The following is a 19118-nucleotide window of genomic DNA, read 5'->3' on the forward strand; positions in this document are numbered from 1 at the left end:
CCCTCCTGCCTCTGCCCCAGAGCCGGGCTCCGCAGGCCACTCCCTGAGGGCGAGGGGAGGTCCGCCCGGGACACCAGGGGGCGCTCCGGGCGGCTGGGGATCGGGCCGAGGCCGCGAAAGGGTGACCTTGGGCGGAAGCTGGGAGCCGGCGGATCACTGCCGCATCCCTTGCGCGTCTGGCCCCGGGGAGCCCTGAGGGCGGCGGGCGGGCGACCTCTGTTCTCTAAGGGTACACGCTCTTGGGAGAGAGGCTGGCTTCTGGCCTCGCGGCGTCCTGTTGGAACGGGGGAGGAAGGGTGGCGAAGGACCTTGCTCTGGTGGGGCAGGTCTCCTCTTTGTGTTTTTATTTCTGGAGACTTCTGGTTCATCAGTGGTTCAGAGAAAGAGCTGGAAAGACTGCAGGCTGGGACCAGACCCCGTTAGTGTGGCCAGCTTTATGACTTTCTCCATCCCATTGGGCAGACAGCTGACAACTTCTGGGAAGGGAAGGGAAGGGGAAATGGGTTGGGGAAGTGTTGAGAGGTCAGGAATAGGTGTTTAATTAAGGGAATGAGGAAACCAGATTTAAGTAAGTGATAACTGTTGGGGTGACAGATGTCAGGAAAAGCATTAGACTAGGTGTCAGAGACTGTAGGCTCAAATCCTACATGTGCCTTGCACTGGCTTTGTGACCTTGAGTAAGTCCCTTGTCTCCTTGAGCCTCAGTTTCTCCATCTAGTAAAATGGGAATGGTAATACCTGCTTTGCTTACCTCACAGGGTTGTTTTGAGGACTAAATGAGGTGCTATTTGTGAAAGGCTTTATTGTGTGACAAACCAGTAAGTGAGTGGGTAGCTCATTGAATTCCCACTCCCCCCTTTCCTGTGCAGTCAGGTGCTCTGGAAAGAGAGGTTGAAGGCGGGTGGGTGTCAAGTCTGAAGTGGAGGGGTGTCAAGAGGATGATGGGCCTTCTAAGGAAGGATGACGGGTCTTGGAAACAAGTGCCATGTTGATGTCTGTGATGGTTTCTGTAAGGAAGCAGTGGGAACAGTCCGAGTTTGTAGCAAAATGGGCATCAGACACTGACTCCCTTCTTCTTCCTGGTAATAGTTTGTCACAGAAGATCTATGATTCCTTGTTTGCTTGCTCCATCAAAGAAGGGACCATATCTAAGATTTTGGAAAATCTTTCCATACCTGATCCTCCCAAGGCCTACTGAGTGTTTTAAATGTATGTTGGGGTTACAGCAATGAGTGACAACAGGCAATGTTCTTGTCCCCCTGGAGCTTCCTGTCTTGTGGGGGGGGTGGAGAAAATGACCATTTTTAATCAAATAATCCCATAAGTAAATGTATTATTATGAACTGTGATAAGTGTTTCAAAAGAAAGATAGGCAGTGCTCTGAGTGGTTCCAGCCTTGGCCTTAGATGAGAGAAGAGCTTGCTAAGGAAGAAAATTAAAGATCTAAAGAATAAGTGTCAACTGAGGAAAGAGGGAGATCAAGGACGTTGGAGACAAAGAGAATAGCAGAAAGGGGGCACATCTAGTTAGAGGGCCTGAAAGAAGGCCAGTGTGGCTGGAGCCACAGGGAGCAATGCGGGGAGTGGTGTGAGATACACTCTGGGGTTATAACATGCAGGGCCATTATGGCCCATCCTGAGAAAGTTGGGATTTATTTGGGGAACAAGGTGAAGCCACTGAAGGGGTTTAAGCAGGGAGGGGAAGGAGAAGGACAGAGAGTGCGAGAGAGAGCACAAGTGCATGAGAGCGAGGGAGGGGGGATGAGAGAGCAAGCACCAATGAGATCATGATCAGATTTTCCTATTGAAAGATTTCTCTGGCTGCAGTGAGGGGGACTAGAACAGGCTGGAACGAGTGTGAGGAGACACTGTCCTTAACATGCAGAATGTGTACCAGTTGTATTGTCAAGATCATAATAACCCATAAGCTTCTGTTAGTGCTCTGTGAAATTGATAACTCCTGAGTGCTTCTGGGGTAGAATAGAAAATAATTATCTCCTTTACATCTAGTTCATGTAACTTTCATGAGTGGTGAGGGGAAGAGAGGAAAAGGAATAGAGCAGAAACAGTAGGACCTCATGAAGGCTGAGTCAGGTGATGGGCAAATGGGCACTTGAGATATAGGGAGGAAAATAAATGAGGGCAGGAGGAGGGAAGAAAATAGGCATGACCTGGAGGACAGTCAACCGATTGAAAATTACCAATGAAGACTTCTGTGTGCCAGCTAGGCTCTGTGTGTGTGTGTGTGTGTGTGTGTGTGTGTGTGTGTGTGTGTGTTGCGGGGGGATGGACTTTGCAAAGTGAGGAGCTTGTGTAACTCGGTGTAAACAGAGATTCTAGGCATCACATGTAAATATCATAAGCCTAGGCTGTTATCTCTGGTTTGGACTATTGCACTAGCCTCCTACACTTCCCTCTGCTCTCTCTCTCTTGCCCTTCTACAGTCCACTTTTCACATGGCGCCAGAGAGAGCTTTTAAAAACACAAATCATGCCTGATCCTATCTTGAGACCCTTCAGTGGCTTCCTGGTGCATTTTAGAACAAGACCAAACTCATCATGGCCTACAAGCTTCAGTGTGTCCAGCACTGACAGCCTCTCCCCCATTCTCTCACCATGCACCTCTGTACTGGGTTTCTTTCTGTTTCTTTCATATGGCAAGCTCCTTCATGCTTTAGGACCTTTGTTCCTGTCGTTTTCTCTGTCTAGGACATGATTCTATCCAGGCTTTTTTGTGACTTCACTCAAACGTTACCTTCTCAGAGTGGCTTTCCCTGACCTCCACCCACAGTCACTCTCTTTCAGATAATCCTGTTTTATCTTCTTAATAGCACTTATAACTCATCTGAAGTTATAAGAAACTTGTTCAATATCTATATTATCTTTTTGAATAGAAACTTCATGGGGCAAGAACCAGGTAGAAAATCCTGTCGAACAGCACAGTTCCTGGTATAAAACAGGTGCTTAATTGCATGAGTGAATGAATGACTTTCCTGTATCCAAAGCCAATGTGCTTCTCCTTAAGGAACTCATGGTCTTGGCAGGGTTAGTACAGAGTATCAGGTGTCCATTGCTTGATTACACAAAAGCTCTCCCTTGTGTCCTGCTGGGCCTTTGCTCAGGTGTTAGGCTGTGAAATCTTTCCCCTCCTCTTCACCTAGAATATTCCATTTAGCTTTCAAGGTCTGGCTCTATATCACTATCAGAATTCATCATTCAGTCTTCTCTGCTCACAATGTCCACCGAGTGCTATTACTGTCTCCAAAATATGTGCCTTTAATCACTCTGCATTACAGTAGCTTGTGTTTTGAAACCTAGACCAGTGCCTGGTTTGGAGTGAGCGCTTAATAAGCGTTTGGGAAGATATGTGGCAAGGTATACAAAGGATGTATTGGATAGGGAAGAGACTGGACTGAGGGAGGCCAGCGAGGAGGCTGTAATTTAAGATGACTTTTTTTTTTTTATGTAGGATGACGTAATGAAGGCCTGCATTACTGAATTTTGATGAGATCTCTGGAGGTGGTTATTGAAATTTTAGGAGTCAACGAGCTCTTAAAGGGGTTAGGTGGTAAGGGAGGAGGAAGAGCAGAAAGCTTTAGGGAGAGCCTCTAGTTTGGACTGGAACTGAGGACATCTTGTATCTTCAGAGTTCTCCTGATCAGCACTTTCAGACTTGAGCAGAAAGAAGTGCTGGAGGAGAAGGCTGGAGTGGTCGGAACCATCAGGTCTTGAGGCAAGGGGTGCTGGGAACTGCAGGCCGGTTCAGTGATGATGTAAGTGACAGGCGAGCAAGTGAGTTTGGGTAACTACCAAGGCTTTTACATGAATCAATCCTGCTCAGAATGGAAAATTCTGCAGAAATCTTCAGAATACCAAGCCCTGGGAAATGGGTGATAATTGGGGAGGATGGATGATGAGAAGGACTGATGAGAAGATAGTCACATTCTATATCTTCTGTGGACTTGGAAAAACTCGTCCAAGCCAAGACTTCCTGAGGGAGGCCTGAATGCTAGCGCCTAATGACTGGCACATGTCGGAGCCCAGTTAACATTTACTGACTGTTATTGAATAAATCATCAACCATAGCAGTTTCTCTTCTCACTACATTGCGGTGCACAATCCATATTCCTCAACCCTCTCCCAAAATACACTAGGTGTTCTTTTCCTGTGTGGGAGTGGGGGAAACTGTGCGCATCCTCTGTACATGGCTTTCCCAGCTCTTCTGGGAAGCTTCAATAGGAGCGGTATGGGCTGTCCTGCCAAGCAGAGAATTGAGGTAGCCTGGGGGACAATCCAGGTTGTAAATTTACTTCCTTCAAAATCTGTAGATAATTGCCTTAGCTCAAGTTTGCTTTGGCAGGGTAGACAGGGCTCTCGGTCAAGACTGCCCTAGTACTAATCAGGACACAGAAAGTAACCATGTTTATTCTAGATCTGCTGCTAGGTGACAGCAACAAATCTTAGATAATGGAGCGGTTGGTTGTTTCCTGTAAGGTAGTAATAAGTTTACTCTGGTCTTGGTAGTTAGGGAACCATAATCTGTGTATTAGTTTCTATTGCTGCCATAGCAAATTACCCCAAATGTGGTGGCTTAAAACAACACAAATTGATTATCTTACAGTTCTGTACTTCACAAGTCCAATGCAGCTCTTGCTGGGCTATATCAGAGTGTTGGCAGGGCTGTGTTTCTTTCTGGAGGCTCGAAGAAAGAATCGGTCTCCTTGGCTTCTGCAGCTTCCGAAGGCTACCTGCATTTCTTGGCGCCTAGTTCCCTCCTTCCAGCAGCATAGCATGTCTCCAACCCTGCTTTTGGCATCACATCTCTTTCTCTGATTCTAGTCTTCCGTCCCCCTCTTCCACTTTTTAGGGATCCTTGTGATTACATTGAGCCTACCAGATAATCCAGGATAATCTTCTTATTTCAAGTTCAGCTGATTAGGAACCTTACTTCCATCTGCAGTCTTACTTGGGGGGGGGGACATGATTCTGCCTACTACCATGTACTAACTAACTAGTAATCTGCATACTGAACAGGAGTGACTCCAGCTGAGGTTCAAGAAAAGAATCACTGAGAAACCAGAGCTACTTTGAAATTTGAGGCCCCAGCAGGCTGCTGAATAGTCAGAATAGGGAGTTCCCGGGTAGTCAGGAGCTCATGGCCACTGAGAGGTCCGGAACGGCTGTGCAAGTCCTTATGGAACCTTTTTTTCTCACTAAAGCAGTCTGAGTTCAGTGAGGACGTCGAATTGAGGGCATTAGACAGATGGGCATCTGTGGGCCAGCTTCAGTGACAAGGGTGTACAAGGGGCCAGAACTGAGAGACTTTGCTGGCTGAAGAGGAAGATGGAAGTGCATAAGATGGAGAACTATTGGAAGTCTGGTCAGTAAAAGGGCAAAGTACAAGTTTTAAGTACCAGGTGCTGGCACACTAAGGATTTAAGATGGTAATAATGTGGATCTTGCGCTGTGAACACTAATGCGTGATTAGGTGACCTGAGCTCTCTGAAATGACTGGGTTCTTTGCTTTTGGCAATATTAGCATACAATGTTAATAAGAATACAGAGGGGTTTGGGTTTGAGTTCCTCCTATCCCACTTAGCTCGTGTGATCTTACTTAACCTTGCTTTAAGACTGCTGTAAAGATTAAGTGGGGTAATATACGTAAGGCACAGCGCTAGGCATACAGGAAGTGCTCAGTAAATATTTGTTCCGAATACTTACTGTATCAACTGAGTTTGCTGATTAGAAACCCTGGAGGTCACTTCTATGTTTGTTGTTTTAAAAATGGTTAAATGTATCAGAACTCAATAGATGCTTGACTCTTTTTTTTGTTGGGGGTGAGGATGGGAGGGTGGAGGGGTGGAAGGGTGTTATACACAATCTCTGAAAACATTGGATCCTTAGGAAAAAAGATGAAAGCGGTGGAGGTGAAAAGTCTGAGACTAACTGCAGGAAAGGAGGGGGAGTTTAGTTTGGCTGGTCCCCCACCCCACAGGTCCAGAGTGGTGCTGCAGGGGGCATGAGTCAGGGAGAGGGCTCAGGGTGGGCTCCACTGCCTGCTGCCTTCCCCCACCCCTGCAGCCTCTGGGGCTGCTTCCAGGAGCTGGAGCCATTACGTAGAGCTCAGCTCTGCCCCTGCCTTTTCATTTGTCCATTAACCGTAAGTCAGAACCTGGTCTGCTACTCAGGTATAATTCATTCATTTTTCAAGACTCAACAAGATGTGCCTTGCAATTTCAGTGTTTTAATGTGTATTTAACCTCCTTAGTTCTTTTTATCTTCTCCAGTCCTTGAGGTAGGCACCCAAATCAATTCACATTTACATAATGGGTCATTGTCAGTGAGCTAGGCAGAAGTACAGAAAAGAGGAGACTTAAAAACACCACCTTTTCTCTAGTTCACTCTTCTTTCCTTTTTCTCCTAAACTTATATAATGTGGTTCTCATGATTCCAATCTTTTCTGAGTCACAAGCTTCCCTGAGAATCTGATGAAAGTTATGGGCCCTCTCAAGAAAAATGCGCACTCACACATAATCCTGAAACCCATTCATGGGAACCCTAGAAATCTATGGATAAGAAATCCTCTCTGCCAGAAATAACAATGGTATCGGAGGAAGTAACAGCCAGCTGATGAGGAATCTGCAACAAGCACAGATCAACGAGACTTGATATTCTTTTCATTTTTTATGATTTTAAACAAACTTTGTATATACTTGAAATTTGTGGAACATTTCAAACAGATAACAAAGTAGAAAGACTCGTAAAAGTGACTCGTCATGTACCCATGACCTAGCTTCAACAATAAACACATATATGTTTTGTTCCATTATGTCCCCACCCATTCTCCAAATCCCAGACATCATATCATTTCGTCAGTAAAAACTTCAGTGTGTATCACTAAAGATTAAGAAGTTTTTTTAATGACATAACTACCAAATCACCATATTATTATTATTTTTTAAAACTCACAATAACTCCTTAATATAATAAATATCCATTTAGTTGTTTAAATTTATGTGGGTGCCTTATAATTTTTTAAATAGCTGTTTTATTTGAACGGGGATCCACACGAGGTCCACACATTCACATTCAAGCCTGACATTTCAAATGCTCTGACTAATGGTGTTTGACAGTGGCTCTGTTTTCTTTGGCAAGACAAAGAAAGTGGATGAATTTAGGCTGTGGTTAACTAATCTAAATTAAGGAAACAAGGTGAGTTTTCAACCTGAATATTTCAGATGTTTGACCTTGCTCTCCATATTTTGTTTTTATAGTTCTTAGAATCATAACATCAATGACCCCACCCTCCCCTGCCCCCTTTCTCCAGATTCCTGCTGTGTTCTATGCTGTGCCGGTTATCTGCGGACAGTGCTAAGCATTATAACTAATTGGTCCCTGTCCTTTGGATATTACAAACCTGTGGGGAAGCCAACAGGAAAAATTATTCATATATATGTATATGAAGTTTAATGGGAAAATATATGATCATATGCTAAAGAGTTCAGAACCCTAATAAATATTTATTCATGACAATTTTTGGATACTTACCACATACTGGACATTATATTAGCTGCTAGGTACATAGTGGTGAACATAGGCACACCACCTCCCCTTCTGGGACTTACAAGAGTGCAACCTACTTACAGTGGTAAGCTACTGTATTGGGCTCTAAGAACATAAAGATGACAAATTGTGGCTGCTGCCATCAGGAGATCCATGACCTAAAAGATGAGCTAGATAGATAACAAATCTAAAATAAAGGCAAGTTGTTCTGCTTAGAAGTTATTCCTTTACTTTATGTGAGTCTTTACATTGATATTAATGATGTATTTGAAGATTTCGAGTAATTTTAAAAAATTATAAAATGTGTAAAAAAAGTAGTATTTCTAAGTTAATATAGTCTTTTCCATATCAGTAATGTTTCAGTTTTATCTGTAAATATTTCTGTGTGTATCACTAAAAGATAAGAATTCTTTTTTTTAGGGGCGCCTGGGTGGCTCAGTCGTTACGCGTCTGCCTTCAGCTCAGGGCGTGATCCTGGCGTTCTGGGATCGAGCCCCACGTCAGGCTCTTCTGCTGGGAGCCTGCTTCTTCCTCTCCTGCTCCCTCTGCTTGTGTTCCCTCTCTCACTGGCTGTCTCTCTCTCTCTGTTGAATGAATAAATAAAATCTTTAAAAAAAAAAGAATTCTTTTTTTAATTTAAGCATTTATTTTATTTTAATTTCAGCATAGTTAACATAACAGTGTTATATTAGTTTCAGGTATATAAGATAGTGATTCAACAACTCCATACAAAAAAGGTAAGAATTCTTTAGAAATGAGCACAGTATCACCTAAAGAAAAAAATAGCAATTTCTTTACTATGATAAAAGATCTAGTCAGTATTCAAATTTCCAATTGTCTCAAAAAATTATTTAAAAAAATAACTAGGGGCGCCTGGGTGGCACAGCGGCTAAGCGTCTGCCTTCAGCTCAGGGCGTGATCCCGGCGTTGTGGGATCGAGCCCCACATCAGGCTCCTCTGCTATGAGCCTGCTTCTTCCTCTCCCGCTCCCCCTGCTTGTGTTCCCTCTCTCGCTGGCTGTCTCTGTCTCTGTCTCTGTCTCTGTCTCTGTCTCTGTCTCTGTCAAATAAATAAATAAAATCTTTAAAAAAAATAACTAAAAAATTATTTTGGATTGTTTGAATCAAGATTCAAATAAAGTCCACACATTGAGATTGATCTGTCATCCCTCAGTGAGAGAGGGAACACAAGCAGGGGGAGCGGGAGAGGAAGAAGCAGGCTCACAGCAGAGGAGCCTGATGTGGGGCTCCATCCCATAACGCCAGGATCATGCCCTGAGCCGAAGGCAGACGCCCAACCGCTGTGCCACCCAGGCGCCCCTGTCGTCTCTTTTAAACTACTCCTTTCGCCTTCTTCTCTCCCTGTCTGTCTCTGTTTCTGTCTTTCTCTTCTTGCAATTATTTATTTTAAAAAAAGGGGTAAGGGGAGGGAGAGGATTTGTTCTACGGTTTCCCAGAGTCTGAGTTTTGTTGATTGTATTTTCATGCTGGTGTTTTTCCATGGAACTGTGTTTCACTGTATTTTCAGTAAATTGGTATTTGGATTTAGAGGCTTGATCAGATTCAGGGACAATTTATTTGTTAAGATTACCTAATGGGTGGTGATATGGCCTCCCATTAGGAGACATATAATGTCTGGTTGTCTCTCTTTGTGATGTTAGTGGCTGTTGAAAATCAATGCAATCCATTAGGGATTGCAAAATGGTGATGTCCTAATTCTAACATTCCTTTTTCATTTATTCTTTTCTATAATAAGAAACTTCTCTCATCTCTTCTATGAAACCACTCTATGGTACAATTTATATAGGAAAGCCAAGATAAATGTTTAACAGTTTTCAAAATAATGAGTTGGTTTGTTAGTATTATCTTCCAATGGTGACCAGTTAATTTTTAGAGTGACATTGCAAACTCATAGATTTTAACATATTTGATATAGTTAATCTGTTGCACTTATTACTCTTACTGATGCTCAGATGGTCCTAAAAAGCAAGGGATCTCTTTAAGTTGACTCCTGAGTCCTTTTGACACCACCCTAGTTGTCTGTGGGTGGCTCTTAGTAGAAAATGATATTTTAAGGGGCCACAATCTAGGTGCCGAGGATACTCATTGCTTCTGGCTGATCATTTTTTCTAGGCTTTTTGAGTGGACAGAGCTAGAAAATGTAAATTTATAAATTTAAAAACATTTAAAGATAAAAATACATGTTCTTGTTGATACATCCGAATCAAATTCAGGACTACGTGGTTTTTACTTAACTTCTATCTTAAGACTGTATTTCCTTTTACCCCTGCTGAAAATGCCGGTTCTCAATGACATTGAGAATGACAGAACAAGTTTACATAATCACTCATTTGTTGATCTCATAACGCACAGCAGTCTCAGAGTGATAGCACCCACACTACCACCAACAGATAACTAAAAAGCAGTTTAAGATCTTCTTAAACTCTTCCTGTCTTTAGGGTATATGCCACTAAGGATGTTCAGCCAATTTATTTTGTCTTAAAGTTACGTGGAATAATTTGTCTTGGAATAGCTACGCCGTCAATTTGACCTTTGCTTTCATTTTGTTTCTCATTTCTGGGAATTGCTTTTAAAATTTTTAGTTGTTTTAAAATTATGTGAGATATTTATAAAATCAGGTATATTCAAAGAAGTCTAGTTTTCTGTCCTTGTCTCCTCACCCTATTCCCTCACTCCTCTATAGGTAACTATTAAAAAAAAATTGTTCACTGTTTATTCTTCCTCTATATGGTTTTAAGTATGAGCAGATGCTTATGTTCCAACACTTTTTCTCTTATATATAGATACCTATATCTATATCTATATAGCCCCCTGGTGCCCCAAAACCTCAAACTCTTAAATACAGAGAACAAATGGGTGGTTGCCAGGGGGATGGGTGAAAAAGATAAATGGAATTAAGAATACACTTACCTTGATGAGCACTGAGTAATATGGAAGTGTTGAATTATTATATTGTATACTTGAAACTAATGTAACACCTATGTTAATTATACTTGAGTAAAAAAAGAAATAGCAGAGATATATTTGAATAAAAAATAGTGCATATATATGTATATATATATATATATATACACATATATATAGACATTTGACTTTAATCTACTTCCCTAAAAATTGGTTTATTCAAGTTGTCCTCAAAAACCTTTTTGAGGGGTGTCTGGGTGGCTCAATCGGTTGAGTATCTGCCTTCAGCTCAGGTCATGATCCCAGGGTCCTGGGATTGAGCCCCACGTCAGTCACCCTGCCCTGCCAGGAGCTTGTTTCTCCCTTTCCCTCTGCCTGCTGCTCCCCCTGCTTGAGCTCGCTCTCTTTCTCTCTCTCTCTCTCAAATAAATAAAATAAAATCTTTCAAAAAAAACTTTTTTGAGTCTTCTCATTAGGAAAATGGATTGCTTTACATTCAGGGTTGCCTTATTTGGGGACATAGATGATAACTGGAAAGGAAAGGAGTAAAATTAGGACAGTAAGCTGGGAATTTGAGCAGGATCTAGAAGATGGTCCAGATTTGGTGGAGACTTGGGGATGCGGCACATTAGACGACAGGACGTGTGAGCAAAGGCATGGAAGTGGGAATGTGCCCTATGCCCATGGGATCAGTGAACTTGGTTGGAGCTGCAGATTTGATAAGAGAAATAGATTGGCAGGAAAATCAGTTCAGATATTTTTTTGAAATAATCCAAGGTCTTGATAAGGTAGGTGCCGTTATATTCATTATTTTACCAAAGAATTATTGAGTACCTACTATGTGAAAAGTCTGTGTAGGATGCAGGGGAAACAGTGTTGAGGAAGACACACAGCGTCCCTCCCTTGAGGAGAGACATTTCATTATGAAGGGGAAGTACAGTGCACTATGAGGGCATATAAATGGGGGGACCTAGCTTAGTTCAGATGAGGGGTAGTCGGGGAAGCCTTTCAAGGAAGTGGATTGAGGCTGAGATCTGTGGGATGATGAAGAAGTCTGGGCTGCTGGTTGTGGAGGTGAGGATAGCAGGGAGACGGTGATAGTTCTAGGCAGAGGGAGAAACACTTGAGGAAGAAAGTAAATATGGTTCCAGAACTGAAAACATGTCCTGTATGACCTAAAGGGCTGGAGAGTGTGGCCTAGAGTAGATGAGATATGAGAGTGGATTCAAGAGAAATTGCAAAGGAGGACTTGGTAAGAAAAGGGAGAAAACGATCTCCCTGAAGACATAAGATAGACACACAATATACATGGAATGGTTCAATCGGTGCATTTGAAATTTCAAATGTGGACTAAGAAATGAAGGTACCATGGGTGAGTGTAAGTAAACGAGCATGGGGTGCTAGTTTTGGAAATATTAGTTGGTTTTAGACATGTGGATCTTGTGGGTGACATCCCAATGGTTTGTCAAATACTGAGTCAACAGTTTCAGGCTGCTGTTGAAATTGTAAGACTCAAGTGAGGGAAACGAAAGGTAGAGTGTTCTTGCTTGGGAATTATGGTTAGAGGAAGAAGATGAGCCTTAGGCTGAGAGAGATAGGAGACTTGATCAGAGGAACAGGATGGAGAATTTCAAGGACAAGAGGCTCAAACACTGTAAAGAGGTCAAGGAGACTGATTTACACTAAATGAAATGATGTGTTTGACACTGCTTACAAAATGCAGACCTATTATCCACTTGTACAGGTGGAGTGGGGGGCTGGAAAAGGCATGAGATCTGCAGTCACAAGACCTGAGTTCAGTCCCACCTCTGCCTTTGACCACATTTGTGTCCTTGAGCAATAATTACTTCATTTTCTCTGACTCTCAGGCTGCTGTTTTATAAAGTGAGAAAGAGAATGGCTGTCATGTTTGTGTCTCAAAGTTATTGTGAGGTTCAAATGAAAAACATACATAAACTGTGGTGCTTTCTCCCCCAAGGGTTGCAAAAAGGGTCTGGCATACACATGGGACTTAAATGACTGTTCGAATGAACATATGCATATGACTATGGCTACTTCTTTATGTTTCAACAGAGACCAGATGAAGAGGCTGTGGTGGATCAGGGTGGGACCAGTACAATTCTCAACATTCACTATGAGAAAGAGGAGTTGGAAGGTAAGAACTGTGGTTTTGTGTGGGGTGGGGTGGGGTGGGGGAGAATTAACGAGAGGCACACTGGTGTGGGAGGAGAGCTTTGCCATCAGGAGGCCTGAGTTTGAGTCCTCTAACTCTGTCTCACTAGAGTTTGAGTCCTCTAACTCTGTCTCACTAGCTGTCTCACTAGCCTCTAACTCTGTCTCACTCACTTCATTTCCCTTAGGCTCTATGTCCTTATCTGTTAAATAAAAGTAGGGATATGAATACAGAGAACCAACTGGTGGTTGCCGGGGAGGGGCGTGGAAAAAGGTGAATTAGATAAAGGAGATTAAGAGTACAAACTTCCAGTTATAAAATAAATAAGTCATGGGGATGAAAAGTACGGCATAGGTAATAGAGTCAATAATATGGTAATAAGGTTGTTCGCTGACAGATGGTGGGTATACTTACTTCGATGAGTGCTGAGTGATGCATAGAATTGTTAAATCATCATGTTGTACACCTGAAACGAACACAGCATTGATTTAATTATAATTCAATTTAAAAAGTAGGGATATTAATACCTTACCATTAGGATCCAATAGCATGTGAGACAGTGCTTTGAGCACTGTAAAGTCCAATATAAATATGAATAAATGATCTATTCCTTGAGAATGTAAAGTACTCAGACCAGTTTGTCAGTTCTTGGCAAGTGCCTACAAATAGTAATGTAAATACATACACAATTTTAAAAGAAAATAAAATGCAAATCGTTTCTAAAATTCAGTTTGGTTATTATTCAGTTTGGTTATTATTCAGCTGTTTGGTTGTATTATTCAGTTTGCCCCATCTCCAATATTTGCTCTTCCCATTCCTATTATCCGCATTTCTGCCTGGTGTTTTCATCTAAACCAGACAAAAGAAAACATGCACACCTGTAACATATTCTTTAAGAATTCATAGCACAGAGTTGTATTTTAAAAACACCCAGCTGAAGTAGAAGGGAAAGAAGAGTCATTTTTATTGACCTGCTCTGTCTAGTTCCTTTAACCTTCTTTTGTCCCCTGTCCCACCCCTAGGTCCCCACATGACCATTGGTGATATCCTTCTGCTTTCCTTTTTTCCATAGTGGCTGGTTTCCTGATAGGTGGTGAGGCTCAGTTTTATGAGAGAAAGGCTCGTGTCCAGTCTAGCTTTAATGAGAACCCACATTTGGCTCAAAAGCCTTTGTGAAATCTCTGCAGCGTCCGCTGCCCTGTCAAAGGCTATGACGCAGCAACTTTCTAATGACCAAGACAGCATGTGAAATGTTCTCTCTGTACGGCTTCTTCCCGTGACGTTTTTCCATCAGAGCTGTATAATTCCCAGAGAAAGCTTGTCCTTTGGTTGGGGAGAGTGAAAGCTGCAGAGGCTGACTCAGCCCCCGGGGCTGTTACCATGAGAACTTCTGCGGGTGGCTTCTGGAGGCCAGTGGGGTTTGGGTATATCAAGGTCAAGTTTTCCAAGTTGTTCTGACCAGTTGGAAGAAGAGCCAGTGTGGGTTTCGGCAACTGGGGGAAAGTGGAGAAGGAAAGGGCGTGGAGGCGGGAGGCTAGCATTTGTTGAACGCCCCCTGCGTGTGAGGCATTGGGTTAGGCATTTCGTATGAGTTGTCTTTTTCAGTGTCCCAGCAGCCTGAGTGGGTAGGTATCATCCCTATTTTGCATGTGGAGAAATTGCTCCGGGTCATTCAGCCTAATAGCAGGTGGGACTGGGATGGACTTCTGCTCTTCCTATTCTGCCACACTGCCGGCCACCGAAGACAGTCCTCGGCATTAGCCATCCGACCTCAATTTCTTGCTCCTTCACATACACATTTTTATACGATATAAACATCGTATGAATATTTATCATGTTGCCCTACCCATCCTTCTGCCTTGGTAATCCTGTTGCCTCTCTACCCTCTCCCTGCACCCTGAGGGCACTGTTGCTCTCAGTTTCATTGTCTGGGTCCACTAGACCTTTGCCCTCAGCAAGGAGGTAACCATTGACGAACTCTCTTGTCTGCTTGGGAGTAGAATCATAAACACAGGCAAACTCTCTTGGATCCTGAGGACTGGGTTCCACCCACAGAGCTCAGCTGAGTAATCGGGAGTCGGAACATCTTTTCAAGATGACATCATCTATTCTTCATGCACTCACCATTCTGCTATAAAAGAGAGCTATCTATGATGTCATCTGTAGGGGACAGCGTCTTGGGAAATGGTCCCTTATATATAGAGCTTTTTGAGAACTAGAAACTTATTTAGGTTAGCGCTTTTTAAATAAAGCACAATTGGCACATGGAGGACCAATGGTGCCCACTTCTCAGGCCTGATGTGGTTGTAGAGCAGCTCCAGAGAGGAGAAGAGGGAGTTGGGATTTGCCGTAGGCTTGGTCATGCTGGGGACTCTACCCGGGCTCACTGTGAAAGAGGTCCTAGGAGTCAGGCTGCACCTAGGGTGCTGTCATTTCTTGAAGGCAGGAAATGAAGTCAGTCCCACTTCAGTGAAGGCGGAAGTAAACTGTATTCTGATTCAAAGTGTGTGCCATGATGCAGGGTTCTGTGGCTGTAGACAAATCTCTGGGTCTCCCTTCCCCTTTATTCCATACCCTCTGCTCCACATAACATAACGCAGCCCCCTTTTCAGCATTACTTCAGAGATTTAGTCTCTGGACATGGTTACAGACTTCTGTAAATGTGGGTCTTTTTGCATAAGTTAATTCCATCAGTAGGAGAAGGCGCCTTAAACCATGACATTGCTTCTTTTTATGTATGAGAGGAGTCCAAAGCAAGTATTAGAACAGATTTCCAAAGACAAACTCGCAAAGAGCGATAGTCCACGATGTACTTCAGTGGACACCCCCACTCCCAGAAGGACATGGGACAGTTGCTTTAGTTACAGAACTGGGTTTTTCCCTTTTCTTCTGGCAGATCATTATTTCTCATCAACTATTAGACTAGGTTTCCTTCTAATAGGTTTTTAACAGAGGTAAGAGCCTTTTGATCCTATTTTTAAGTTATAAAAAAAGGCTCGCATCTACTCCGCGTGTTAGATTCCCCCCTCCAGTTATTGACTTTGAGTTCAACCTGTAGCCCAAGGGGATGGAATAATTTTCAGTGTCTGCTAATGAGTTCTGCGTGTGTACAGACACTGTTTATGCCGTGCACTCTATGTTGGTAGGCCCGGTCTCCATCTGCAAGGGTAGGTCACAGCTGTGATTTCTGTCCTGCTCCACAAGATTCGGCCCCAGTTCACTAATGGTTGCTCTCTGTATGTGTATATGTACTTATTTTTAAAAACACACACTTACATTATATCTCTCCCATAAGTTTTACTGAATGAATAGTTGTATTTGTACACAGATAGCTCCCAAAGCATTTGACAATGACTGGAAACAAAGAATGGGGAATTAGATGGGGAGAAGGCGGGGTCTGGGTGAGTTGGTAAGTAGATGAACGGGAAGAAGACTCCAGGAGGGAAGGCAGTTGAATGGCCAGCAAAGTGACCACAGGATGAGTCCAGTGAAGTCACCAGACTGCCAGAATCCAGTTAAATGGACTAGGTTTTATTGATGCCATATTTATTTCCTGGTGTCCGTTTGTTTGTCATCGTTTCTGCCGATTCCACGCAGAAGATCCAAGTCCCTGCTTCAGAAGAGTCCTCAGCTTAGGGGATGTACTGTATGGTGATTAACATAATATAATAAAATAAAATTAAAAAAAAAAAAAAAGAAGAGTCCTCAGCTTAGAAACTGAGGCCTAATTTTCAGACAGCCACTTTGGTCTTTCTTAGGTCTGACCCCTTCTGGGACTTGTTTTCATTTCTGCCTGTCTCCCGCATTTTCAAAAGGCAGGCACTGTGGTTGGTTAGTGTTTGGGAGAACTGATTGGACCGAAAAAATTCTTAGAGAAAAAGAGCCTTCCTTCCCTAAGATTTAAGCCTTACCCTACTTCCTACAGAGCCACCAAAGGCACCTGAAGGATGTCTTCCCCATTATCCTCAAACTTGCCTAGTGGGAATTTTAGATATCAGGCAAAACCATACATCATTTGCTCAACAAACATTTACTGAGCCCCTGCTATACTTCCTTTTTGCAGCAGTAAGTAAGCATAGTGGGAACAATCGAACTGCCTTGTCTTCTCCAAAGAATGACCTTGCCTGAGCCTTTCCTAAGTTCGTATGTAAAACCTGGACTAGAAGTGACAAGTCATTTGATCCAACCTCCTTGTTTTACTTTAGTAGTGACAGCGAGCAAATTAACCAAGAAAATGAGATATAATAACACAGGTTCTAATACCTAACCACTACCCCTCATTTTCTATTTAGAATATACTTAAAATTACATGATCTTAGCAATATACCAACAAAAGCCCGGTGGAAGTATTCAGAATGTGCTTAAGAAGAAGTCGAGGTCCTGGCCTGGCTGATAACCCTCTGGGGGATTTTTTAGGAAGAGGAAGCTCATGGTTGGGATGGCTCTGTTGGAGGACTGAAAGTCACCCCTTGGTGAGGTTTTTCTTCACCTAAGTCTAAGCTCTGATTTAAAATCAGGACACACCTGATTTTACAACACCTAGGTCACTGTTTAAGGGGCTGGCTGAAGTGGTTCTGTGGGATCTAATTATGCTTTTCACTACCCATGGGTTCTTCATGGTCCTGCCTGTCTTTTTGACCTTGCTTCTCTCCTCTTCTTTCCTCTTTCACTTTGCTCTGGCCTACTGGTCATCCTTTTGCTTTGGAACTTGCACATTCCCACTGTTAAGGCCTATACATTGATCTTGTCTTGTCCTGGAATGCTCTTCTCATGGCCTCTCCTCATCACTCAGCTGTTGCCTCTAATCGTCTTAGCTACAGTCTCCCTTCTCTATCCTAACTTCTACCCACACACTTGAACTTTTTTTTTTTTTTTTAGGGGGAGAGAGACACGTGTGCATAAGAGGGGTGTGGGGTTACAGAGGGAGAGAGAGAGAATTTTAAGCAGACTCTATGTCCAGTGTAGAGCCTGATGTGGGGCTCGAGCTCGCGACCCCGAGATCATGACCTGAGCTGAAATCAAAAGTTGGACACTTAACTGACGGAGCCACCCAGGTGCCCCTACCATGCTTTTATTCAGAATAATTATCAATACTTGAAATAATATGTTACTATTTTCATGATGCCTGTCTCCCCTAACTAGAATATGTGTCTTGAGGACAGGGACCTTGTGCTGTTCACTATTGTATCCCCAGCCCTTGGGACAGGACCTGGCACAGTTAGGTGACTCCAGCCTGGGTTGGTCTCAGTGGTATACTACAGGGAACTAATTAATGTACTATAGTGGAACATTATTAGTTAACATGATATTTTATTAAGATGGTATTCAATTTAGTCATTTTCACACTTTATAGTTTTCATTGATAATGTCAGAGGTTTGGAATCCCACATCTTAGCAGATGACTTCTTCTGGCTCTATACTTCTGTTTCGATAAAGTTGCAAGATGATTACGTTATGTTCAGAGATCTGCCTGTCAGAAATGTCCTGAGACACGCATGAGTCGATATAGGATTACCCTAAGACAGGATGAGGATAGGAGGGGTTATTCCTCCAATACTAAATGTTTATCCTCCTGCCTCTCAACATTCTAATAAATCTCTGATCAGCTTTCCCTCTAATCCTGTTCCTCTTTCTTTGAAGTATAGTTAACATATAGTGTTATATTAGTTTCAGGTACACAATATAGTGATTCAACAATTCTGTACAGTACTCAGGGCTCACCATGATAAGCATACTCTTGATCCCCTTTATCTATGTCACCCATACCACCACCTCCCTTTTGTGAACCACGAGTTTGTTCTCTGTGTTTAAGAGTGTGTGTGTGTGTGTCTGTGTGTCTGTGGTCTCTTTTTTCTTTGTTCATTTGCTTTGTTTCTTATATTCAACAATGGAGTAAAACCATATGGTATTTATCTTTCTCTTCTGATTTACTTCACTTAGCATTATACACTTTAGGTCCACCCATGTTGTTGCAAATGGCAAGCTTTCATTCTTTTTGATGGTTGAGGAATGTTCCATTGTTTGTGTGCAAATTGATACAGCCACTGTGGAAACCAGTATGGATGTTCTCCCCAAAATTAAAAATAGAATTACCATGTGATCTTTGAGTATTTAGCCAAAGAAAATGAAAACACTAATTCAAAAAGATATATGCACCCCTATGTTTATTGCAGCATTATTTACAACAGCCAAGATATGGAAGCAACCCAAGTGTCCATCTATGGATGAATGGATAAAGAAGATGTGGTCTATATAATCCTTTCTTTTTATTTTTCTTTATCATTTGGGAGTTTGGAAGGCAGGAGAGGACAACAAAAAGGAGAGAGAAGTAGAGAAAGGAATGTAGAGCAGCACTCCAAGGCGTATTAATTAACCCCGCTTGTAGGGGGAGAGCACTTATTGAGGAGTCCCCAGAGAAGCTGAGCACAGTCTTAGGAAAACCCACTGCTGAGGGAAGAAG

At 42.7% G+C, this 19118-nt stretch overlaps 1 protein-coding gene across 5 annotated transcripts in view; it reads left to right on the forward strand.

The window, feature by feature from the left end:
• SLC4A8 (solute carrier family 4 member 8) overlaps positions 1-19118 on the forward strand; it is a 100888-nt gene that overhangs the window by 26633 nt on the left and 55137 nt on the right. For all 5 annotated transcript variants that reach the window (XM_034646423.1, XM_034646427.1, XM_034646424.1 and 2 more), the window contains one exon: positions 12559-12640. In XM_034646423.1, coding sequence (XP_034502314.1) covers positions 12559-12640 — 82 coding nt within the window. Of the gene's footprint in view, positions 1-12558; positions 12641-19118 lie in introns of those variants that run through there.

Source organism: Ailuropoda melanoleuca, chromosome 16 (assembly GCF_002007445.2).
Source record: "Ailuropoda melanoleuca isolate Jingjing chromosome 16, ASM200744v2, whole genome shotgun sequence".
Lineage (NCBI taxonomy): Eukaryota > Metazoa > Chordata > Mammalia > Carnivora > Ursidae > Ailuropoda > Ailuropoda melanoleuca.